The sequence below is a fragment of the Strongylocentrotus purpuratus genome, unplaced genomic scaffold (assembly GCF_000002235.5).
Source record: "Strongylocentrotus purpuratus isolate Spur 01 unplaced genomic scaffold, Spur_5.0 spur5_scaffold_7, whole genome shotgun sequence".
Lineage (NCBI taxonomy): Eukaryota > Metazoa > Echinodermata > Echinoidea > Camarodonta > Strongylocentrotidae > Strongylocentrotus > Strongylocentrotus purpuratus.
In genome coordinates, this window is record NW_022145613.1 from 8,983,683 (window position 1) to 9,011,121 (window position 27,439).

The following is a 27,439-nucleotide window of genomic DNA, read 5'->3' on the forward strand; positions in this document are numbered from 1 at the left end:
CAGATATATGACAATTTTGCTCTCAGTCTGTGAAAAGCTCTGAGTTCAGTAGCTTGTAAGTTGTAACAGTTATTGTGACCTTATTCCATAACAAGTTTTATGCAACAGGATCCTGGTCAGCTTTCTTTGGAGAACATTAATCTTGTAGAGGAACCTTGGGGTTACATTTGATAAGTTGACGACCTTTTGATTCAGGCATAATCAGCATGGTCAGCAATCTTGTGTTTGTCATAGCCCATGCTAACACGAGGGTGAGCTAATGTTCCTGTCGTTCATTAAAGCAATCAAACATGCGGTTTGGTTCTTTCTCAGGGCTGCAGTGATCCGATGAGGACATTTTATTTTGTCCCACTTCCGGTCGTGGCCATCAGCCAGAGTGACTAAATTACCGACACCAGTACTATATAATGTGAATTAATTCACCAAGAACTTCTCTTGTCTGCATTATGAAGGGACAGGCATTTCTGGCAACATGTAACCCGAGCTAGCTAGTCGACAGCACAAAAGATTTCTACCAAGATCCGTTAAACCTTTCTCGATATGGTCTTCAGGCTGGCAGCTATATGATTGACTTTGTCCCTCGGCGTCGCTGCCAAGATCGCTGAAGATTGCACCTGTCTTCCGCCGATAGCAAACGAGTAGGCTGTATTTCACAGTCGATGACTGATGTCTGATTTGTCAAGAAGCAGACGACACATGGGTTGATTGTCGTTCCATTGTTGACCATGTCAGTGACTCAGACATTGAATGGCCTTACTATTATATCCCCATTGGAACACCTCACCCAGCCCCTCTCCTGTAAAATGATGTGATTGTTGTCTCGGTCAGTCTAAGTGTAATTGTGTATTAGAGATAAAGGGAGCCGTCTTAGTGAGTACATGTACATGTAGATAACTTTCTATCCAATCACGTACACCTCCTCCAACTAATAAGGAGAAACAAGGAACACTTCCAAACGTTATAAGGCCCATGACTGTCGCACTTGAGAGCGTTGGCCACATATTACCGTCAAACATAAATGTGATAAAACCGGACTATGTAGCAAAAAGTGTTGGATATCGGTGTTGCTCGCCGATTCATAATTATGATTGGCTCCCAAAGATACAAAGTAGGAATGCTGAACAAATGATTACGGTGATATTATGCAGTTTACACCATTTCTCTGAGACATCGAGTACTTAATATTCAAATGACAATAACTCATCAAAATATAGAAGGAATACATCCATGTATGAAGAGGGCCTTACGTGGGACATGAACTTTGTTATCCAATTTTGAACTACATGTACATGTATTTCATGTAGGTTGTCCATACCCTTGGATAAAAAAGACATGTTCACGAATACATGTTTCTATAATGTAATAAAAAGAATCGAGCAATATTACAGACAAGTCTGACCTTTCGGCGGCCTCCTCATTGGACATTTCGGTGTAGATCAAAATGAAAGAGTTTAGACGTGTTGGTTATGAGTCTTCAGACCATCTTTGACAATTTCGATATACAGATTTGAAGCCTGAACGCGATTTGATTGTGATTGCAGTGTTCGGGGTAAGCCCCCTCGAGTCTGCAGAGCTCACAAAGTGCAAGGACGAGTCTACTCGGCCTGTGAACTGTAGGGCTCCTTTCTCATAAACGACAAGGCATCCTTCCTCGTGGGATGCTAATAAAATTGGCGGTATTTCGACTTCGGGAGAGCGGGGGGATTTCTTATGAATAATGCACGACATATTAAATCCGCCAGCGAGTCGGTCAACCACCTTCCCTGGCTAATTCCCTTTGTCTCTATCCCTGGTGGATGCTCGTACATAAATACAATTTATTTCCTTTTTTAGGGGATAACACTTGTCAAGACAACATGGGTTGAGTGAAGGTAAATCAGTCAACTTGTGGCAATGTGATTTACGTGTTCTATTTGTTGTATTTTTTAAAGGAAAACTTCATTGACATTGTTCACGAATACTCTGTTTTACAAGATTTACAAGGGTATTATGATTTTTGAGAAAAGTCCTCAGGGTTCATGTTTTCGGCTTTATAACTTGTACATTCTCAAATAAGTGATCTTTGTTGATCATCTTCTAATCCATTTATCGAGTGCATACAATAATTGTATCTTGATACTAATGATAAGAAGAGAATAATTTTTCCTCATTTTCTACTTCCATGCAGCAAGAGAGTTAAGTTACGATTTTAGACGCGCAAGATTTGAATTAAAATTGAAGAAATAGGACGCTTCCAAGATGGTCATGGATTAATGGGTATAATGTTCGGATTGCAAAGGCATCAGTAGAAAGCAGGTTGAAATAAAAACATGTAGGGGAAAATAGATGCATTGCAAAAGTTGAGACGGTCCAATTGTAGTTGATTCAAAAATTGTAATCAAAATTACTGTAAAAATGAATGTATGTCAAGGGTTAGAGTGAAGTGTGAGGTTATTTATCCTTCTAAATTAGGCAGTTTCCTATACGATACCTTGGTCTGTTTTTTCCTCTTCACCTATCACCCACGCCCTGATTTCCACTCGTTCTCATCAGAGCGTGTATATGGTTATACCGTGCCGACAAAATGGCTATACAGGGGCAGACACCGGTCACGGGGTCTTCCTTGAAATATGGTGCTTGTTAAAAATAACAAGGGCAGACAAAGTCAAATTATCCGCCATCTTGACTGAAAGAGGTAGAAAAATAGACACGCAGACTGACGGAGAGAGAGTCAAATAGAAATACAAATAGAGAGTGAGAGTGAGGGGAGAGAAAGAGAGAGAGAGAGAGAACAACAATATGATTAGATAAAGAATGAGAGAAAGAGTTCAAGCAAACGTAGAAAGATAACGGAGAATGGGAAAGAAAGGAGGAGGTGGTGAGAGAGGGGGAGGGGGAGAGAGGGAGAGAGAGAGAGGGTAGAAAGAGAGATAATGATATGAGTAAAAGACCGAGAAAGCTCGAGGGGAGAATGAGATAGAGAGAGAGAGATACAGAAATAGATAAAGTGGCATAAAGATCATCAGTTCACTTGCCAAAGGTCCTATCAGCTTCCCTGTCACATCCCCTTATCTTCCAGCTAACTTGATACCCAGCGTTTTGTGTCAGACGTCTTGACCTGACTGCTTGGGGCACGTTAGATGTAGAGTAATTAATTAATGGTGTAGGACGATGATAAGAAGAGATACGTAACCGAACCGCCCGAGTAGCTACCGAGCTCGTGTCGAGTGCCTGCCGAGATCATGCCGAGGCCCCTCCCGAGTTCACGCCGAGTACGTGCCGAGATAGACTATTTGAGGAAATACCCAGACCGAGGGTATTAGCAGGCATACGATCATGTCCTACCAGATCGACCTTAATTTCAAAACGATGTTGACGTGCGAGTAGTAATCAATATTAGTTCAATTTATTTTAACATTGAGAACAAATTTGTTTTCAATGAATTGGGTTGACAGACAATTAAATAATTGAGTGAAATTTCAAGATAGGGTTCATTTTTGCACTACCTTGCCGAGGCATTGGCTTCAAACTATTGTTCTATTTTCATAGCTTATTCTTTCGTTGATGATTGACGCAACTACACATTCCATGAACGTACGAAATCTTGAAATTGTATCCAATACCACCACCATGTGTAAATTTTTACTACATTAAAATAGACAAATAACGACTCAATTCTTCATTATAAACGTAGTAGGTAAAAGAAAAGGGGAAAGCTGTTATCTTGTTTAGATCGAAACTTATCCTTCCGTTAGCATCCGCTACGAGAACTGTAGATTGCTTGCCGTTCGGTTTAATACGAAATATATTCCTACTGATCTTGCGAACAATGATTACAGTAAAAAAATGTCTTATGAAGCATAAATATATTATGATATTGCCAATTTGCCGAGTGTGTAATGTGTAAGGAGCAGCTCGCAAGGAAATCAAAGGTGACTCCACTTTCCGATGTAACCCTCAAAGTTTAGACACGTTGAATGATGACTCTTAGATTGCAACCGGTATGCGCTTACTTCCCTTTGAGGGATACATTTCCAGCAGGCTCAGCACTTCCTATCCTGCCTCTCCTCACCTATCTTCCAGACTTTGAAGATTATTGTCTGGACACCATTAGTTCAAAATGTCAGGTCATCTTGCGTAGAGCTAAAATTGTGACGATCGACCGCATACATCTTGAAATCTGATAGAAAACATAAACATATTTGACGCTTTTAGACTGAATATACCGAGGTTTCAGAGATTTCATTTATGTGCGTGTGTGTGTGTGTGGGGGGGGGGGGGGTCCGAAAATTTGGTGTGAAATGGCTCTTCCAAAATATGATTTCCTACGTTCTTACCTTTCTAGCCTCAGCATCACCGCTAAACACATGGCTCCCAGTCCCAGGTCTCTCTCTGGCGGAACTTCTGAAACATGTGTAACCTTGTGATCAGCATGCAGATGTTAAACCTACCTTCTCCGTTCAGTCGCTGATTACATGTCTGTTGCCTGCAGGCATAGACTGTGTGACCGATAGTGAAGGGTACCCCCTCCCCCCGTCCTCCCACATGACGCCATCTCGCCCTTGTTATACCATAACCCGAATCCGCCTCATTGAAGGTTTTGGTCACGGGAAATCATACCAAATCTATTTAACATTAAATGGCATGTTCAACCTTTTTCCTTTGAGGAATTTTTAGTGGCTTTTTGTATTTACCCGTTTGCAGATTAAACATCTGTTGGAGATTAGATGTATTCATGGGAGTCGGAGATACACCAACATCTTATTATACCATTCTGTATAAGTTTTAAGTATTCGCAATCAAACAATCTCGGTCATAAGGCTTTTACTTTTTTTCTTTTCGATTTGAACTGAATTATTTTGTGTGTCATCTACTTCGATTATGAAACCCTTTTTGCAGTAGCAACAATTTGCCTTGCTGTAGATAATACTGGCGCTTCTGTCGTTTTTGCCCACTTTCATTTCTATATTCTAAATTTTCCTCTCCTTGCTTTCAAAAGTAGAAGGAATTACTTGAAATGCTTGAATCTAGAAGTTAGCAATGAATCCTTGGTAAGCAGGGGCTGCTTTAACATTTCTCCGTTTCTTCGTCTTGAAGAGAAGGTCACATCAAGGAGAAGCTGACAAACATAGTCTAGGAATTTTCCCTTTGATCACATCATAACATTTCCTCTCCCATGTTTGCACCTTGCATTAATTTGATTAGCAATGATTGAAGAAAGGGGGAGGAAGTGGGCGTTTGACAAGTTTGTGTTGTTCTTTTGTGATTGAGTATAGCTTGGAGATTTATTGCGATTTGTAACTTTGAAACTGGGGAGATTTGGAACATTTTCGCCGGAGAATTGTTTTTTTATTTAGCCCATGTTGGTGCACCACAGGAATATTGTGGCTTAAAATGTAAAAGCAGCGGAATTGATGGATTTTCAACAAAAAAGGGCAAACTGGAAATTAATACATTTGAGATTGTACGACGTAACCCCCTTTACAAAAAAAAAAGTTTCATTTCCGTATAAACAAGGACAAGTTTTGTTTTTGAAAAAAGGCAATTTTGCCCTCCATTTTGGATCATTGACATAACTCTTTACCAAGTCCAACATTGTACATTGTATGTTAAACAGAACTCGGTTAACAATACACACTTAACCCATGAAGTCCCGCTTTACCTATTTTTAGACGACTTGAAAATGTTGACCAAGGCAATGATATCGAAGCGAAGAATCTGGTATATTTTCATTTGTGTGGATTTTAGGTAGGTTAAGATTCGTTGAGATTCACGGTCTAAAACTCTGTCAACATCTTTGAAGGGAGTTGGGGGGGGGGGGGGTTAAGAAGGGCACTTTTAATAATGGGTTGTTGGAAGGGTCAAGTACGTGGACGTCACATTTTGCTGTCTAATGGTCCCCTCTCTTCATTGCCTGTCAGAAGGCAGGTAATTGTCTTGAGATTATTGGCGTATCTCGCCCAGGATCACCTCTTGAAGGAAGCTCACCACTTTGGGATTCTCCAGAGGGAGGGCTGTTTATTGATGGTGACGCTGTCATTCAATGGATCGCTGCCAGGCGGACGGGAGGAGATGGATGTGCCAAATATGTTACACCCCCCCCCCCTCTCCCGTACGACACTCTTTACATCGATTTTCTCCATGCTATTGAGTTGATGCCTAAATGTCATTCGTTTGCCTTTCATTCTAAATGTTCGTGTAATGAATGTAATACAAAACTGCTCAATCTGGAACTCATACTTTATGAACTTTCGAAGAGAATTTTCAAATGAAGTCACGTTTCGCGTACTTTATTTCTTGCGAATCTGTAGCTCAGAAGCTTTACAAAATTACCATCTTTGTAAACTGTTTGCTATTCTATTTCCGAATGATGCTCTGAAACCAATACGAATTGAAGTTCCTTGGCAATGAGGGAGCCCAGATTTAAATTCCTCATGTTCAAGCCTAAGACAATGTTGGATAGAGTTCGCGTATTTGTCCTGCGAAGCACGTGACCTTCTTCTGACATGCACGGTCGTTGTGGATACTTCAAAATGGCGCCTGCTTAACGGCGCCACGTTTGACTGAGAATTATGCCATCAACTTTGTTGTGGCATTTACAAAAGCGACCTCCTTATTCAGAGAGCACAAATGAAAGTGTTATCTCTTAAACATGAACGAGACTTTTTCTGCTGTTTTCTGTGTATTGACTGATATTTCGCCTACTACTTTCATCCAAACAATACGAATGCATGAGAGACAGGAACATCAATAATACATGAACAGTAGATGCGGTTACAATCTTACTTAGCATACATTCTTGTTGAACTAGCATATTTATTCATATGTCAATAAGATACACATCCATATATTCATCATGTTAGATACTGTCAGATACATATTTTGTTTAGCTTTTTATGTTTATACTGCAGAACTGGTTGGTACTGGTGTAAAACTATGAAATTCGATTTGACCACGTTTTACATTATCACACACAACTTCACTTTAATATGTTTGAACACGTACATGTAGTTTAATCCAGTCACTGGCAGAAACACTTAATCTAATTTTTTTTAATTTTTTATTCTACCTGTTTTTTCCATTCTAGCTCCATAGAAGTGAAGTGAGTTAATACTTATTAAATCATGTCGTGTTTTGTGAACGTCGCGTGCTGTTTTTTCTTTTATTTTCCTTTGTTTATTTTCTTATGATTCAATTATTTTTGCGGCTTCTTGTCAGCCTCGGAGCTTGCTTTTCTGTTTTGCAGCCGTTGATCGACACTGGTTAAATATTTTCTTCCATTGCCAAGTTTCTGTTTTTTGCAAGCTCATTTGTCAGACATCGTGTGTTTTTTCGTTGATTCAACACTTTTGCTGGTCTAGACAGCCGTTTCGCTTTCATGACATTTATTGTGTTTTCTTATAATTTTATTTTCATTTCATTTTGTTTCACTTCGTTTCCGCTCACAGTCACAATCATCCACATGCTTCTTGTCAAATGTTTCGCATTATTTGTCACAATTGTGTCACGTTGTTTCAAACAACAGTCAAATGTGGTTTTAACATTAGATTAACATTGGTGTGTATATGTCAGTCAAGGAAATAATAAGATATTTCTACATTCTGCTAGCTTCATTTTGATTTCATGTCTTTATCATTTTGAATGTCGGTATGTCGTAGTCATAATTTATGTTCTACATCAGATGCTTTAACGACTCTTTATGTTATCGAATCACAAGACATCAGTATACTGCTTGTACTTTCTTCGCAAGTACTTTACTGTGAACACATAGTTTATATGACCAAACGTATAGAAAATAATTGTCTGTGAAGAGAGCAAAAACATATTTATCTGTAGCAAAATCACGAGTTGATAAGGTGCCGCCTGTGGCGTTGAACGAAACCCATATCCTATTTCGTTTTGGCGGGAAAAATTTCAATTGGGCGTCATGCCGCCTCCTTCCGTTGCTATGGAAACGTTTACTTTGGTGTCATATTTGCTCTAGCCTTGTGATCTATCTTGTGTTGAATAATGTCGCTTGGTTTTTTTATGATCTGTTCATGTCAGCGTGTAGCCTAACAGCTTTTAATAACAGTTTCTTGTTTTCAGTTTTCTTCTTGTTGTAACAAAGCAGTATGTCATTTAATTTGAATTCATTTGAATGTCTGTTTTCTTTTAAATTTTTTCTTCAAAAGTAATCCAATTTAGGAATCCATTTCAGTTTTATTGATGTTATTTGCTATCATACTTTGTGATTCTTTGTAATGATGTGCATACGTTCTTTGAGGTTATTGCTTTTACTTTATTCAGTTTTTGAAAAACCTGTTGTCTGCAGTTTACTTTAGAATGCACTATTTAAATTGTTTTACACAACTGTGTCACTAAAATACAGTTATACACAATACATTCATTTCCTGGTTTTTACTTTCGTCTGAAAGAATTTACTCTTGATTTTATTTGGAAATATTTTTGAAATCCTCTCGTGTTTGTAATTGAGTCCCTATTTCGTTAAATGCTCGATATTTGCCACTAATATTTTATTGCAGTATGTTTAATACTTTACCTTTCTCTTTTGTGCATGCTGTGTGGTGTTTTGGAAAACTATCGTTTATTTTCATTTTGTCTTATCCTCTTGTATCCATTTCTTTTTCTTCTCTTCAAAAGGTGGAATTTCTTCAGCGCAAATTTGCGCAAGAGTCGGATGCAAAATCCCAAGAAATTAAAGAGAAGGTTGGTCGATGCATGCTGGGATACGAATTTGTCATCCTCGTACTGAGCATGCGCCATCCCATTTAGATTTTAGAGAGATTGTTACCCTTTTCTCATCCCTAGCAGCTCGTGTCCTGCTTGGACCCTACCACGTGAAAAACTAACCATGTCAAAATATTTTGTTGTAGCAGTGCATCTGAGAATTAATATTTGAAAACGTAATTTTCCTCACATTTTGATAAGTGCATGTTGACATTTTTTTTAGCAAACCTGAATGTCAGTTTATTAACGATTCATAGTAGATAGACGGTAGAGTACTAACTTATTCATTGTATAATTATAATGGAGAGCTGTAAGCTGCATCGATAAAGTGGCTGCCTGACTCTGTTGAAATATGTGGCAAAACTATTGGAAGTAATGTGAATGTAAATCTTTCTGATAATGGTACTGCTACGTTTTTGGATTATAAGCATCATCTCGCTTTAACTGAACTGTTATTATGGCACTCAAAACACTCCAGGAATGTCTTCCGGGGCATCCATCATTTTCTGCACCCTTGTCAAGAGTGCTTGGCAGGTATAGACTATTACCTCACCCACAGAAATGAGTACTTAAGCTGGGATTCGAATGTGGAACAATGTTACAGTGACAGATAAACACTACACCTTATACCCTTTCACCAAGATATGAAGACTAGACAATTTTTCAAATAAAATAACTTTATAATATGTTAGATGATGGCAGATTTAATCCCCAAAGGCAGTAAGAGTGCAACTATAACAGTGACAAATACTAATAGGCTGCAGTTGTAATAGCGGAAAGTGTTTCCAGCAGTGTTTTTCATAATGAGGCATGCAAATACTAATCATCATATATTCGTATTCTTGTACTTGTGAAAAGAAATAACATGCACTTACTTTGAAAGATTAAACTTCACGAATTAAAATAGCATTTCGTCACAGTCATCATCTGAGGTTATTAGTATAGATTTTTGTTTTCATGTTCATATTCAATTTTAGTTTACAGATCAGGAAGCTAGTATTTTTTTAAACAAGAAAGTAAAGAATTACAACTAATAACCATATAAATAGTATATAGTATAGCTAAAAGATATATTCATAATTTAAGTCGGTCGCATGTGTCATCATAATATTTATTTATGTTTACTTTTTACATCATAAATTATATACCACTGAGCATTGAAATTAGAACACATTTTAAGAATTAAAAGAATAACGAGAAATATGGTGAGATTTTCGAGGAAATCGGTAATTCGAAACACAATTGTTTTAAATTCTAAATTGTACAACAGGTATAACAAGTGGGGAATGTGAATAATTATATTATGTTGTACTTGAAGCTACGATACAGGAGTAAGTGTACTTATTACTTTAGTGATATAATACCCATGGCAAAATACAAAACAAAATGATACAATCATCAAATCCAAAGAACAATATGGTGATGGTCAACTTATAAGCTCTGAACTTTCATTAAAAACTGGGTTAAATGAAATTCCGGTCAAACAAAATGTACAACATTGAAACATAAGAAGCGTTCTTTGCTATCTACTAGCACATCTAAATCCAGGTTGATCCATTTTTAATCCATAATTTCCTTTTGAGTACCACTACCCAGTGAACAAGGCCGGATTTTATTTACGTAACGATGATGAATTTTGTTGAAATAATCAGCCACTAACGATTACAATATTCAAATGGATAGTTTCCGCTCGATATCTTCTCTTCTCTCTAAGATTGTATTCCGGGTCGAGAATGAATACTTTGGGTATTACTGACTCAATTGAAAGTTAAAACGTGAATCATTGTTGCGCAAATTAGTAAGACGAGAAAATAAAATCATTTTGATACGGTGACAGCTAATATGTTGTATTTCAATTTTGGTTTCAACGTTAACGTAGTTTATTCTCTAAATGTATGGGAGATGAAATACAATTTTAGGGAGTCATGTTGGGGACCACTTCGTTTGGAATCGAAATCCACTCTTAAAATAGTGAAATCCACTCTCGAGATAGTGATTTAACCACTACTTTGGAGTTTTTCCTGTATATTTGGATTAGAGTCAACTCCAAAGAAAGCGATCCTAATAAGATTCCTACAAGTATTTTCTGAAAACTCTCGTTTGATCTCCAACAAAAATAATTTGGTATTTTGTTGCCCTTGCTTAATTTGAAATATAATTACGCTGTTTTGATTCACTGTAATGTGCATGTGCTAATGTAGATTTATTTCCATGGAGAATGCATTCCCGCTAACCCATCGCTTTTTCCTCGTGAATTTGTGTTCACTTTTGTTTTATTTCAACACTAAACTAACAAACATTTGTCTTCTTTCCCCCCAGATAGTTTAGGAAGAAGCATCTTGGTCAAACAGAATCATCCTATTATTTTCTCATATGATCATGACGATTAATAATGCATACATCATGTTTTCTTTTCTTTAGCTAACACTTGCTGTATTCCTCCGAATTACCGTACAGATTATAATGTTTTCATTTTTTAGGGGGAGTTATGTACGTATCTCAATGGGATATGGTAACTTTGATCAATAGTATTCGGTAGATCATCATTTGTGATGACAGAAAGTCTGATTAAGCTAAATTTTTGGTATGCGGTAAAACATAAGTAAAGCATAATTCATTTTATTTTAATCAAAAAGGGAAATTGATTTTCACTCATATCGTAACATTTATTTTAGAAAAAGTTTACTGACATAGGAAAAAATATATTTTGCCTAAAATATGTTACCTATCCTTTTTTGTATGTAGGCCTATGATGTAAAAGCTCCACTTTCCTCTTATTCTGTCCACATATGCATTGAATAATAAGCATAGATAAAACATAAGAAATCAGACCAAAGAACACAAATTACGCATTGTAGTTACAACGATGAGAATCTATTAATCGTTATGACATTTTTTGTGTTCTGGAATAACATTATGTTTTGCTTGTTTGTCAATTTGTGTTTTGTTTTAGAATTTTAGTTTTTTGTTATATGTTTGCTTGTTTGTTTTTAAATATAAACAGACAAATTAAACCTTGTAAATGATATTTTTCAGGCTCGTCTTCTCCGATCGACAGCGTCTTCCGATTCGTCGTTCGAGTACGACATCTCGGCCCTGCTCAACGACCTCCAGGAGTCGACGGAACGAGAGCGCGACCTCCAGAACCAGCTTCAGCTCGTCGAAGAGGAGAGTGACGTCATCCGCAAAGACCTCAATGAAGTGGAGCAGGAGAAGGAGGCTCTGGAGTTCGAGCTGGAGCGCTTCAAGATGCGCTTCGGGACCCTGGAGGAGCCGAAGAGAGCGGCGGACAGCAGCAAGGGCGTGGGCTCGGAGAAGGAGGCGGAGTTGAGGCTCCAGCTGATGCTGGCCGAGCAGGAGGCGACGGTGATGAGGAGGAAATTGGTGGAGCTGGATGCCAAGAACGAGGAGCTGGAAGGAGCTCTGGCCAGACTGTCTGAACGGCTCCCGGATGATGACGATACAGGTATTATTACTGAATCTTTATGATCTCCGTACAAATTTTACCAGGCCATGTATACAACATCAACCAAGCTAAAGAGATTTGGAAACATCCAACTCCTGTCACCTTCATTACGCAAAAACAACGGTCATGTTCATTTTGTATTAGGATACATATTGATCTCGATGTGAACAAAAGACAAAATTAAAAGTAGATGTCCACGGTTTCTGAGGTATAAGCTCTTTGAACAAGCTGAAGATATTGACCTGGGCTAAGAGTATAATTGCTATCATCTGAATGACAGGGTAAAGATGGATCCTCAATAACAAGCAGTCAAGAGATGGCGCTAGTTCGTATCTTTTTATCATCAGTTCTGTTGCACATAAACTAAACATTTTTTCATCTGAATTATTAATTGTACTAAGTAAATTTGTTTTGATAGTGCTGGTTGGGACTAGCAAATAATTTTAGATATTCATTTTGTTTATTATAAGTAATTAATTACCAGGTGAATTACCAAGTAGGCATTTTAAATCGGTGAATGATAATGAGAAACACTAGACATTGGTCTCTTTACTAGTTCCTATTTGAAGGATTACTATTAGATTATTAATTATCAGACCTTTCTGTCTGCGTCATAGTTTGAATAGTAGGCATGCTTTTGAATTGTTTTCTATATTTTATTATTCCATTCATTCGTTTTATTCGTTTTATTATTTCATCCTGCAATTTTCCGTTATCGTCGATCTATCCGTTGATCCTCTAATATTAATACGTCCCCTGGTTAAACATATCATTCATTTATCAATCCATTCGGTCACTTCTGTCATGTACTCATCTACTTTTTCTCAAATTCATTCACCGATTCAATCGCTCCTTCTCACATGTCTAATCGTCTTCTTCCATGTTCTTATTCTTCAACTCACACCTTCATTTATCAATCCATCATTAATCGATTCACCCTTTCAACCATGCAGCCCCACTACCTCAGCGCCAGGGACCGGTCGGCGAGGAAGCCGGGCCCAAGACCACCTCCCATTCCGAGAGCGGCAACAACGCCGAGGTCGAGGCCCTTCGGCGGCACGTCGAGGAGCTCATGCAGGAGAACGACGGTCTCCGCACCAAGGTCGAGATGCTGGACGAGGTCGATGCCGAGTACCGAATCAACCCCGACGAGCATATACGAGGGGAACCGGAGCTCCGAGCAAAGCTTCATCAAGCCGAGCGAGCCATCACGACGTTGAAGAAACGATTGATCGAGAGTGAGTTTCTATGATTTAATTATTGGGCCAATACATTAACGATTAGAAAATTAACAGCAGTTGCTAGCTTCATCTACCGTGTTGCATATTTTTATTTCAATTATTGATTGTAGAATTGATCAAGGATTGCGTTACTGATCCAGGTTAGCACAGAAAAGAGGTACCCCAATAAGGAACATGGGAGCAAATTTTCCCCTTGGAGGGCTTGTAGTGCCCTTTTGCACCCCCCCCCCCCCCCCACCACAAAAAAAGGATAAACACTGACATTTGTTCAGGATTTTACAGTACCATATATAAAATATTGCCCAGTGATTCTACGTCCCATTCTTATAAGATGAGTGTAAAGCATGTTTAATTTCTTTCTTTCAATGATAAATGTGTCAGCAAACAAGTATGAATAAAATATTTAAAGTACGATCACTCGTTTCTGTTGTAGGTGAGTACGAGGGCAGGTCCCTTCAAATGGAGGCTGAATCACTGCGGAAGCTCGCCCACATATCTGGTGCTGAGGGCGGTGGAGGAGGACACGGCAAACACCGAGGGAAATCACTGGAAACGAAACTCAGGGCTCAGGTCTCTCTGCTCAACACTGAGGCAGACGCCATGCGTCGTCAGATCGTCACCTTGGAAATTCAGAATGAACAACTCCAGGATGAACTGGAGAAGCAGATGCAAACCAACGCGACGGCCGCAGCGACGTCCCCGAATGCTGACAGCGATCGAGAACGGTTGGAGGCCTTGCAGCAGAAGATCGCGCAGCTCGAGGAAGAACTAGGTGCGTATTACGCTAGAGAATCCGCCCCGGTGGATCCGATGTCCCCACGAGTGGAGCGCAAGCCGCCACTAGGGGGTAATAGTAAGAGTCCGGGAGTAGAGTTCCCGGTGTCACCCCTGGCCCTCTCCCCTCGGCCGGAGGGAAAGATACTCCTAGAGGTTGGGGATAAAGGGAAGGGTGGTCCTGAAGCTCCTGTCTCTCCCGTCTCGCCTGGTTCAGGAGGGAAGCATTTCCTTGGTGCTGGAGGCAAGTCCAAGGCTATCGATGATCCGAAAAGCCCGGTCTCGCCCCGTACCGAGGGAAAGCCAAACTTTGGTGTAGCAGGCAAGACGAAGGAGCCAGAAGCTAATCTTACGTTGAAGATAGAACCGTTAGGTGTACCTAAATGTGATAATCCCGTGTCTCAACGGGAGAAGATACCTTTGATGAGGGCAGATACCCCTTTCTCTGGTGACCTTCCCGAAAACCCTCTAAAATCAAAATTCCCGAACAAGCTAGCAACAAATAAGAAAGGGCTTTCAAATGTACAGGAAGGCAAGACTATTGGAACGCCCAAATCACCAATCCCAGGAAAGGGTGGAGGAAATTGGAAACCAGAGGTCCCAAAGGGTTCGGCTCTAAGCGGTAAGAAGAATAACGAAACGGAACAATATGGGCACGGTGGCAAAGAATTTGCCTGTACGTATCTTCCAAAAAACAATGGCGCACAGCCATTCCGGATGAAAGGTAACACTCCTAAGCCACCTTCTGAACATAAGAATGATAGTAAGATAGAACTTGTATCGCCTGAAAAAATCGACGAAACAAGTAAAAGTCAAGATAAAGTAGACATTAAGAAATCCGGCGGAACGGATTCCGCATCAAAGGTAGGAAAAGGTTCAGAAGACAAGGGCAGCGAGTCTGAATCTGAAGAACCCTTTGTGTCCGTGTCTGCGAGGCGAACCATGTGGAAGGGATTAGTTCAAAAGCACAAGTTCCAAACTGGGGTCAAACAGGGAATGGGTCCGGGAAAAAAGAAACCACAGATACAATTACCACCGAGGGTATCTGCAGAAAAGGGTAATGGTGAGGAAACGACTAACAAATCAGGAACTAGTCAAACGTCTCCAGCTTCCCCAAATACGAAGAATTCGGCGAATTTAGCGTTGAATGTACCGGGAACTACTACTAGTCCCGCGGGAAAAGGAGACAATACAGTTTCGGGAAAACCGAAATCTCCTTCCAGTCCGGGCCAAAATCCATTCGGACAAGGTCCATTTGGGCAAAAACCAAAGAAATCTCCTGGGGCACAGAGGTTATGGTAGAATTAGGAAGTTGGTAATTTTGTTAGATAGGTTTTGTCGAGATATAGATACTTCGTCTTGCTTTTTATTTGCATCGATGGTAATCTCGTTTTATCTGAATATTCACAGATGAGAGCCTTTTAATGCAATTTGCATTTTAAAGTATTTTATAGTATTTTTCTTGCTGCTGATTCTGTTCTGCCGAGAGTATCCATATAAATTTGTATGGAAATATTTTAATGTGGAAGTACCATTTCGCAGAAAAATGCATAGATGTTTAAGTATGCTGTAATACACCCATTCACGAAGCAGTAGAGGCCTTGTATACGTCAACAAATACATGCAAAATGAGTGGCAAGAGTATTTTTCGATTTCTTCCCCCTCATCACCACATATTATATCTACTGTAATCTTTTCATACTTCTATTTACTCAGCCTCAAAATAGTCAACCAAGGTAACCAAGGGTGTACCGACTCAAATTAATTTGTTGTGCCTTAATCGTTAATCTTGCTTTTGATATAATCGTCACTGAGACTTATTTTCACTAATGAAAGTTTGCTTTTCAAATTCTGTTGTTTAATTCTGATATGAACCAGAAAGACTTAAACTCTGTCAAAACACATGAGTTGAAATCCTTCTGACTCTCAGTAAACCAACTATGTAAAATGTTGCTGATATTCAACGAGATAATTGTACCATTACCTCTATACAAACTACCATTGGTTTGGAAAAGAGTATTGTGAGGAATTCTAACAGTCACGTGTGATTCATGCTCAAATGTGATTGGTTTAATTTGACCTTTCCTAGACAAACTCGATTTACGAACTAACTGTAAATTGTGTCCTTTATCGAAGGATGCCAATTTGATTTCTGAATAATTTCAATGTTTGTAATGACCTTTTAACGTGCGATTACATTAGTTTTGTCACTATTAAGATTGAATGATTTGTGATGATCTATGAGAAGCAGTACTATATTTACTGCACATTCTGCGTACTATAACTGAATGGATTGCTTAGTTTTGTTGTTTCATTAAAGGTTTGTTACTTATACAATTTTCCCGGGGGAGTTAATAAGTAACAGAGTTGATCAGTTTACTTTTGAAGAAGATATTTCAGACGGTAACATGTACAGGTCAGTTGAAGGTCTGTGACTGACAATTTGTTTTTGTAGTGGTACTACGTTTCAGGTAGTAATAGCGATTTATAGATCGTTACGTTAGAAATTGTAATATACAACAAAGTTTAAAAACATATGCATGATTACAGTAATTTTCTCATTTATTATTCGACTTTATTTTCTATGTTTTATGATACCTTTATGATGAAAAGGGAAAGGATTTATCTGCGTTTCGTACAAGGGAGAACAATATTTTCTTTAGGCATTGCCTTTTAGATGAGTATCAAAATGTATTTGTTTCTAAGGCTATAATATAGACTCTTCTTAGAGGTTTGATTGTAGTTAGCATAAACTTTTTGCTGATTTGATTAATTTGGAAGTTTATCTTCTGTTTCTACTGAAACGTTATTGGGGTTTTCTTTTTGCAGTGCAATTGCATAGTGATAATAACTTGTGTGCCCTCTAGACAGTTTTATCTTTATACCAAAAAGAAGTAAGTGAGAAATATAGGTTTATTTAAAAACATGGCTTTGATTTTATATTTCAATGCGACTTTGTTTCTAATAAGTTTTAAGAATGTACAAGATTTTATGAGTACTCCACGAATGCAAGTTGTTGCATTACGATAGGTACTGTTAAGATACATGTGCTTAAGTCAATATTGTATTTCAGAATGTTTATTATATTTATCATAATTTATGCAATATCTTTATGCAATATCGCTCTACAATGGTGCCTGTAAAGTAATAAATATATGTCTTTAACTTAACGCTACTTTATGTTCTGACCGCTTTATCTGTCAAAAGAAAAAGTGAAGTTTTAGTTTCATTAGATAAGTCTTTAGCTTGAATCAGTGTTTCGTGGAAACTTATATTACAGTTTCATGAAAATGTTTCTTTGAATTGAAAAGCAAACCATGCAAAATCTGACAAGAAATGTAAAGTAACAGAGGAGAACTATGTAAATAGAATTAATATTTAAGAACATGACTGATATACACTGTATGAATACACATTTTGGGGGAAGGGTTCGTTATGCAATTTACTGGCACACAATGTAGTGTGTGTGGAGTGGGAGGGGCGGGGAGAGGATCATGAGATAAGAAAGTCATTGTAAGATATTGACAAAGTATGTCCTGACCAAGTATTTAATGAAATACTATACAAGTACAATATAAATACAATTAAATACCCAAATAAGCAGTAGATAAATGAAATCGAGCAATATTACAACTATTATGATGATTAAAAGTTGGCTATCTCTGGCCTTGAGATAAGGTGCGTGATAAGAATATAAACAGCGCCACCAAGCGTTGTAACTAAGGACAATTTAGACGCTGGTGGTAAACCTACCCTTTCAAAATTCTCCAAGAATTTCCCATCATGCTTTGCGATGCCTACGGCTGCGGAGACGTGATTGGTCGTTAAATACAATTGGCTAATTAGCCTGGAGGGTCACGTGACAGTGTAAATGAATCTGTCGGTGATGGTATCTGTTTTTCATCTGTTGACTCTTATAGTTCATGTACAGGGTGCCTCGTAGGAAATGTTACCAGTGTTGTGGAGTGGTAAATGCAACGTCTCAAGCAAATAACAATGTTAGAAATTAAATACATTGAACAATTGATTATGTAACAATGGCTTTGCACACAGATTAATTCTAGAAGCATTGCAAGATTACCATAAGTGTACTTTTATTAATTGATGTGTTATTAAACTGTTGTACATGCTAATTTAGTGAAAGTGGCTCTTTTGGTGAGTCAAGGATGTAATGTGAATATAGATTATTCTCTTTGTTTAATGTATACATGACTTGTATCAAGGTGTTTTTTTTTTAAATTTAGTATCTTTTAATGATTTATTTATTATTTGTTTAAATATGTCTGTGTGATGTTAAATTATTACACTTTTTTAGACTGAATATTGTCCCAAGTATTTCGAGGCGCATAATTACTGGAGAGCAACTATTCAAAATGAAATCGATAATTGTACATGATCTATGTTTTACAACGTCATATTTTTTTATGAGACACTGTGTACACCCGATCGACTTGCCCAAAGGAAACGTAGCTGTTTATAAGTGATGATAAGATATCCATTCAGCTCTTCGCTATGTGAAGCCCGCCGAACTTGGCAGTTGTTACACGCATTCCCCGAACGTATCCATGCCCCTCCTCCATCCGTCCTCTTTCCACGCGTCGCCTGTTTACTTTCAACATTTCTCACCAAACAACCCGGGGCGAGACTAATCAGTTTCTTCAGACACTTTCAGTGGGCGGTACCATTTTGGAGGTTGTGCGCCCTCTGTTCCCCCGTAGCTTCACTGGGGCGACTCCAACCAATTAACATCTTCCAGCGAATGCATAATGATACTGATTACATACTCATCATGAGATAAAAGTGTGAAAGGGGTGAAAAGGGCCAATTGCTTTCCTGTCTTCAGTGCAAAGAAGTTGTTTTTATCGTAATGTGGATAGTGCTTCCACATCTTAGGAAGATGTATTTATGTAAAGTGTCATGTAGAAATTGTGAACTATCTAGATGATAGATTTTGAAGAAACACTGTCTTGCGAATATGTATAAGTACGGTGTTTTGCTGTTCCTATCACTCTATTTCAGGTCATTGTTATCAATGGGAATCGTTATCAATGAGAACACTTCTTTAATTCCACGTCACTGTTTTAGTGGTGGCTTGGTCTTCTGATGTGAAATGTCACTCCTGTCCAAGTTCACTCTTATCACACTCCATCTGGAGTTGTAATCAAATACCAAACAGTGAATTAGATCGGGTCGCAATGGATCAATGCCATATGGTTATAGGACTATGGTTAGAACATGATCTTATTCTTATATGATCTTATATGATATATTACACGCACGTGTATGCTTCGTTAACCGTTAGGTAGCTAATAGGGAGCAATTGTTTGGCTAATACTGAGATCTGTCATCGCATAATCCCCTGCAACTGCTCTGCTTTCATTGTTTTGGAATTGCTAAGGTCAAAGAATTTGTCTCATGTGATATTTTCAAAATCTTCTTCTTCTCTTTCTTCTCAGTCGTTTTCTTTACTGGCTTCTTTGAGCTAGTATTTTACCGATTTGCTATAAAAAAATAAAAAAAACTTTACTTCAGAAAAAAAACTCGATTCATTCATTGGCATTTTACATTCCCATTCCACTTTTTTCCATTTCGTTTCCCTTTGTATACAGCAAACAGGATATTTACCTACTTATTTATGGTATTGTATATGCTGATATTTCTAGTTGTATATTGCTATAAAGTCAAGCTGTAAAGCAAATGTGCGTTGATTAATCCGAAGCTGGTTTAATATCGGGATGAGAGCCAAAAGTGCATTAATTCTTTGTAAAAGTATGTTTTAATTCCCTTAGACTGTAGTGATGTATTCATCAAAATTGTAGCTATAACATAATGATGCCGATATGGAAAGTGTCGCAGTCCAAGAGAATGTTTCGTTCGCATTCTGCAGACTGTCTTGCCAGCGGAACATACACGTACATTCTCGACCTTACCTACTTTTGAGGTCTATGCCTGTAATGATGTAATTAGGCGAATTTCGACGGCCACAATCAACATACAAGCAATTGGCCTTCTGGTTCAACTATGATGTCAGCAGCGATAATTTGACATGTGCTATCTCGGTTGGCATGCCTCCGCGTGGAGCATTACATCCTGTAGGCGTATAATAGGGAAGGGAGGGGGATGCTGGGCAGGGTAAGAGACGGGCTGTGGAGGATGGTGGGGGAGGGCGCGTAGAGAGGCTGGGAGGAGATGGAGGGAGGGGATGAGGATGGGGGGAAATGAGGATGGAGGAGAAGAAAAAAAAGAAAACGATGAGGAGACAAAAACAATAACGATTAATTAGGAGAATACGAGGAGGAGGAGAAAGAAGATGACGCAGAATGAGAAGAAGAAGAAGAAGAAGAAGAAGAAGAAGAAGAAGAAGAAGAAGAGAAAGAAGAAGATGAAGAAATGAAGAAAAAGAAGAATAAATGAAGAAGAAGCCTTTTATCTTTATTTATTCATTTCCAATATAATCGGGTGGAAAAACCAAGCGTTGGTTTGAAGAAGGCTTGCCGAAGAAGGAATAGAAAAAGGAGGAAGAGAAAAAGAAGAAACATAGAAATAACAAGCAAAAATGTTTTGGTGAAATATCAAAGGAGTGCTGTCTTTGATGAAAAGAAATAAAAGACTGTCACAATCCTAACTTCTCTCTCTCAGCTGTACGGTATCCATAAATACCAGTCTTAAGGAAGATAGTTATGGGGATGATGTTGAGGGATGAGGAAAGCATCACTCCTTCTCTAATTTAGATAGATTATGTACATCTGGCGAGAACATCGTGACCTCCGAATAGTCTTAGAGTATTAACTCTTGTTGTTAGAATGTCTAGAACTAGACATCATAGCTCGAATTAACCACCACTCTTTAATTTGCCCAGGCCATGTCATATCTATTACGATATTAGCACGGACCCTGTACATTTTTCCTTCTTAGCTCGGGTCATTTTTAGCCTCTTATATGTTATAAATGCAAAGGATATAAAATAATGTATGTAAGGCATGGAAACAAGTTTGGTTTTTCAAACTAGTCCACAGGATAGGAAATGTCTTCTTCAGAGAGGCATGTTCATGAATGAAACAGTTGTACCGTAATACCTTGACGCCATAGGGAATACTATAAGTTGCTTCATTTCTTCATTTCAACTGTATGTTTGCTACCATGTTACATATAAATGTATCCTGCTGGGTATAATCATGCCATGTGAATGGGAGATTGTTTCGTGTGGTAAGATTAAACAGTTTGTAAAAGTATTTCTACTTGCCTTTGCGATTCGTCCGAATTGATACTTCTGCAAAGATGTGTTGAAGACAAAAATTGATAAAAGAGTACATAATTTGGGTTTTCTATATAACCGACTTCAAACACATTTGTTTTGAACATCCTTGCAGAAATGTGTCTTAATAAATCACATCCTCTTTCAAATTATGAGACAATTTAAGTGAAATGTTGCCATCAAATTGTGGGGCTCCCGAAACTTTAGAGGGGCTTTAATTGACGGATTCGCAAAAATTAATAACTAAATCTTGGTTTTGGATAAACGGTGTCTTGAAAGCTGTTTGATATAAAACTATACCTCATAATAATTTTGTCTTTATAATTCAATTTGTTTTATCTGCTAGGCGATCTGTTGCTGGTGGTCAAGAGCAAAGATGTCACCCAGGAGCAGCAGGAGAAAGAGCTCCAGGCCTCCAAGAGGGAGTGCGGCCAGCTCCGCCGGGAGATGCTGGCCAAGGAGTCCATTCTTAAACAGCGCATCGGGGAGGAGGAGTCCATGAAAGAGGTGCTGGAGCAACAGCTCCGGATTGTTGAGGAGAGAGCAGATGCACTGCAGGTTGGTGGATTGAAGATGTTGGTAATGGGAATGTTGTTGTTGTTGGTGGTAGTGGTGGGGATGGTGATGATGATAGAGGTGGTGGGAGGTGGTGTTGGTGGTGATGGTGGTGGTTGTAGTGGTGGTGGTTGTGGTTAGGATGAGGATTTCAGGAGAGACGTGGAGAGAACAGACTCACTTCAGGTTGGTGGATTGAAGATGCTGATGATGGAGATGTTGTTGTTGTTGTTGGTGGTGGTGGTGGTGGTGGGGATGGTGATGATGATAGGGGTGGTGAGATGGTTGTAGTGGTGATGGTGGTGATGGTGCTTGTTGTTAGGATGATGGCCTTTTTGAGGATTTCAGGAGAGACGTGGAGAGCACAGACTCACTTCAGGTTGGTGATGGGGCTGGAGATTGTGATGGTGTTTGTGGTGATGGTTGAATTCTACCTTTGGCGATTCCTAGTAAACCAAAATATATATTTAATATGTTTAATTTCTCATTTGTCTTCCCATGTCTGATTTTTTTTCCTCTCCTTTTCCTAAATCAAGGATCACCTTCAAGACGAATGCAAGGGCGCCCCCTCGCAGAGTGAAGTGAAATGTGCGCCACCCGACGTTACGATATCAGACGAGACTACTACTACCTCAGAAGAAAAACCTTTGCATGCCAAACAAACTGATCAGGTAAATGCTTTATAATTTGGTCATTAATATCAACAGTGGCGTATTGTGGTTCTCTTGTAGGAGGAGAGGGGAGTCGGTGGTCTACCTGGATGAATAAGATATAACAGAAAAAGGCTATGGCCTATGCTAAGTTGTGGCCTATGCTAAGTTATGGGTCGGTGTCTCTCGTCCTCTTTTCACATAAATTCCTCTTCTCACTTGCTTTCTCAATTCCTTTCATTTCGCCATTCCATTTAAGGGGTACGCGTGCCCCAGTGTCGCCTCGGTACTGGTTGTTAGTACCCATTGTAGCTCAGCAAGTAGCCCACAACGGTTTCAATATCGTTGATGTCCTTACATTCTAAACTCTCTTGTAACAAACCGTCACCATGCATCTGTCCCTTTTTTTTTTTTTTTTTATCTTGATGGTGTTTAGTTGATAAAAGCACCTGTACTATTTGTGACGTTTCACAGTTGGCATATTATTTTTGTTCCAAATTAATTAGCTCCTCAAGAGAATGTTCTTCTTTGAAACATATCTAAATGAAGTGTGCAGATTATAAACTCGTATTTGATAAGGGCCCTTACTGTTTCAGGAATAATAAATGTTCTATGATATTTCACACGTTTCCTCAAAAGAACAATACGTTTACTCTTAAATCAGTAGTAAAATGGTATAATAAGCTTTTGTAGACTTATAAAGTTAATTGAAACCATTTTTTAAAATCACTCACCGCTTGACTTATCAGGGATTCTGGATGCAGCGAGTGGCTGCACTCGAACGCGACCTCGCTGAGGAACGCCAGCGATGTCGAGCAGCAGAGAAGCGAGCCGAGTTACTAGGAGGCGATGTCGCCGAGGCCCCACCGCAGTCACCACGACCAGGGGAAGGCGAGGAGACGGCTCTGAGGGAACGAGAAAAGGAGTTACTCAAATTTGAGGTAAGAATATTATACTGATAATATAACGTGTTTTCTTGTCAATACAACCCATGTTGAAAATTGTTGTAAGGCCCTTATAACGCCAAGGAACGTTGTTGTAACGCTATGTAAATGTGTGTCATGGATGCCCTGGACAAACTGTTTTAGCAAACTGAACAGGCGTATTGTAACCAAAATTAATATGACCTTAGAATTCAGGATTTAACTTTAAATACATGCGTTACTCGTTAAATTGATATTAAAATGAGAAACTGTGAACATCAGCGAATTAGGCTTACCTTTAATTTGAGGATCTTATAAATATCTCAAGAATTACATTGAAAACTAATGGTTCGTTATGAATATCTTTATTGAAAATTAATTATATCAAGGGGACTAAAGTCACTTCATGGAAATAAATAACCGCAAAATGCCAAAGCGGGGAGGGGAGTATTAAAACAGTTTCGATCTCCGTGACGGGGTGTCCCTTTTTACAGAGTATAGAGGGTGAATCAGATCGAAAATAAAACGTCTGTTTCGAATCCCTTATTCCTAATCGCAAAATCCTGTCTCAGAACTGTCAACATGACAATAATATCTAAGTTGGCAGGCTCAAGACAATCCAAACTTTGCACCTGTGTATTTCACACAAACACCTTGATAGAATTTTGACAGAGCAGTAAAAATATTTCCCGATTGTTGGAGCTGTCAGGTTATTGCTCCTTTGATCAGAATGAACTGCCCCGAATATGACAAGCTAGATCGATGCTATCTGGTTGAGTATTTTAATCAGATCCGTGCATCTCTTAGCGTTATTCCGCTTGTATTTCCTCTATCTAGCCACGCTGAGGTGCAAGAATAATTGGCCTTTATATCGTTATGACACTAGATGGATTGTTAAGATTCGATATTGGCATCAATATATTATTCTTAAACATTGGAAAACTATTCTGCCAAACTGAAGTTCACATATGTAACTAGATGGACACCCAGTAGACTGACAACCCATGCGACCGATACAGATGTAGGTCTCTTGAACCCTTATTAAAGTTGTCATCTGATGGCTGGTCGGTCTCGTGAACCATCTGAAGACTTTTCAGCAGGCCGTCAGTCTTGTGGTGATTAGGTCTCGTGGTCTATCGGTCACGTCGTCTGTCACGTTGTCTGTCAGTCTTATGGACCATCAGTTGTTTTGGCTGTCGGTCTCTTGAGCTCTTATCAGAACTCTTTCATGGTTTACGGGTCATTCTACTAAAATGTCCTGGGTCATAAGACCTTTCTTTCAAAATCATCGTAAGTATTTAAACAAACTGGCAGAGCCCTCTCCCATCTTGTCGTTTTAACAACAACCCTCTCCCATTTAGACAATTTCAGCTCCCCTTTTCCGTTCGTGCCATTTTATAGCGTATGTTATCAATTTGGATGCAATAACTGAAAGGCCTTTCTGCCAGACTCTTAAGTTCAGGTCTTTTGAAAAAAAAGGTTGATCGTCTTCTCTTTCCCAGAACTTCCAGGGACTTCCTTATGTTACTTAAATCTTCAATCGAACGTGACTTCCCGAGCTTTGTTTCTTCGAGCCTAGTCGATATAACATTAGTTGTTTCGTCTAACGATCTTCATGATCTTGACACATCACACTCTGGGGAACAAACCTAGAGTCAGCACCATAGGTCATTGACAGACAATCTGGTGACGCGTATGTTTGTATCCTTTGGTTTGATTTTCATGCATCGTTATTTTCCATGCTGGTTTTAAGCGGATAGATCCTTATTTTCGCTTCGTTTGTGTGAAAATGTCTGATATTTTCCATCAGTACTGACACCAAAGAAACATGTCAAACGTTTGCAGAATACCTTTCAAGATTGTTTGTGAACTTTTGTACAAGTTAGTCCTCTATTGAATTACTGGATGGAATAGGATCGGGAACTTAAGGACTTAAAAAGCAGTTTTAGCAAATAACTGGCCTTTCATCGAAGAAAGATACATAATCTCACATCAAAAATGATTTTACCGCGGTTTGGGATGCGGTTCGTGAGTAATACCTTATATGTTACAGTAACTGTCATCCTGTGGAATCTGTATGTCTTTCGAGTCCCCGAAGAAGGCGCACTTCACAACATTACTGCTATTTAATGTTTCGCACTTAAAGTCATCTTAAAAAGTCGTTCGTCCATCGCCCAACACACATCAACAGTAATCTAGCCTGCTTCAGCATTTGGTCCTGGTTCTGTATAGAAGATTTTCAGGGAAACTGACGTGTTTTGTGGAACCCATCTTGTCTCATTTTGACATCGTCATATTTTCCTCGGAGAGCATCTCTGTTCTAAGGGGAATTTAATGTTCATAGTAATGTGACATTGACATATGGTATAATTTTCACAAGACGCAAGTCACTGTCCGCACATATTCCTTGCAGCTGTCTAGATACAGTACTCATGACATGTTATGAATTCAGCATGTTTGATGGAACATTCGAGATACAGGTAGCAAAATATATTTTGTTTCATGAAATAAAAATTGGATCATAATTATGGGGGTGGGGGGGGGGGGGGGTACTGCACGTAAATATTAGTCAAAAGAGAAAGAGAAGAAAATCCAAAACATTCAAGAAAACATTGAATGAAGATAAAAAGGAAAAACGGAACGATGAACGTATAGCAAAAGAAGGAAAGAAGAAAAGGGTAAAGGGAAGTACTAATTTAACGTCTTGCTTTAGACGTCACAATATTTAGGGGAGCGAGAAGACATGAACTAGAAGAAAGAGATGTGACGAAATATCAAATAAACTGATTAGAGATTAGCAAAACCAATTCAATGACTTCAGTAGACTTACGATTAATGTTCAGATAGAGGGGAAGCTCGCCTGCATGGAAGCGACTTTATTCCCTTTACGGTGATTCACCTAGGCCCTGTCAGCTCCAACTTCCGATGTTGCGTTTGAAGGGAAGTGGAGAAAGGGAGGGGGTATACCTAGAGTTTTAGCTTGCGAGAAAAGGCAAATCCATTGCAAGGTCGGGATCGGATAATTTGAGAGTCAAAATAGGAAACGTTCTTTTAGATGGCGTTTCCAGCTTACCGCTCGTGTTCTTTTTCCAGATAATGTCTGTGATGGGGGAGAGACGTGCCCCACCCCCGCCTCGTCCTTAGACTCAACCTACACAAGCAATAGCAGTTGAATTCCAAGATCAGACTTCCTTTTTAATATTTTAAAGTGGATTCTCAATTTGCATTGATTAGATTGGTCAAAAGGGTGTATAGTGTTTCACGGTGGGAAATGTAATGTGGCTTCTATATTGTTTTAAAATTATTAATAAATACCATTAATTTTCAACTTGTTTTCGTCCACCTCATTTTGTAGCATGATTATTGCTATTCCACCAAATATTTATTAAAAAAACTTGTTTAGTGAAAACACGCTGTGCCTTGAAATGTTGAGCATATTACTCCCTTGTGCAAAATCTGGGTTTTCATAGAAAAATGAAAAAATGAAGAAAAAAAAAAGATATATATATACCTGGACAGTTTTTTACCCTCATATATGATGATTGAGATAACAGTTTGCCACCCTTACAATAACGATCTACCAAATTACGCATGACTATGAGGTGCTAATCGCTTCCAAATTTATCGTCCGTGTTCAGCAAAAGTATTGGCGCTCAATAGCCCGAAGGCTCGTCTATAGTGCAATGCCAATAGCCCCCCAGAGCATGGGAAATATCCAATGACTCATAACGTCTTTCTATTTATATACCGGTATGTGGTGATGTAGCACTATTTCCAATTAACAACCCGAATGGTCATCTATACTGGTGCCTCGTACCCTTCCACTATCATGCCTGTAGTATATGCAGCTAAGCTGAGTTTGTCGA

At 38.8% G+C, this 27,439-nt stretch overlaps 1 protein-coding gene across 1 annotated transcript in view; it reads left to right on the plus strand.

Moving 5' to 3' along the window:
• The first annotated feature begins 206 nt into the window (after window positions 1-206).
• LOC578090 (myosin-2 heavy chain-like) overlaps window positions 207-27,439 on the plus strand; it is a 64,578-nt gene continuing 37,345 nt past the window's right edge. Inside the window, exons 1-9 of the mRNA XM_030973999.1 lie at window positions 207-251; window positions 7,067-7,081; window positions 8,623-8,688; window positions 11,746-12,175; window positions 13,129-13,413; window positions 13,850-14,188; window positions 21,792-22,003; window positions 22,537-22,671; window positions 23,400-23,591. Of these exons, the coding sequence (XP_030829859.1) occupies window positions 207-251; window positions 7,067-7,081; window positions 8,623-8,688; window positions 11,746-12,175; window positions 13,129-13,413; window positions 13,850-14,188; window positions 21,792-22,003; window positions 22,537-22,671; window positions 23,400-23,591 (1,719 nt within the window). The remainder of the gene's footprint in view (window positions 252-7,066; window positions 7,082-8,622; window positions 8,689-11,745; window positions 12,176-13,128; window positions 13,414-13,849; window positions 14,189-21,791; window positions 22,004-22,536; window positions 22,672-23,399; window positions 23,592-27,439) is intronic.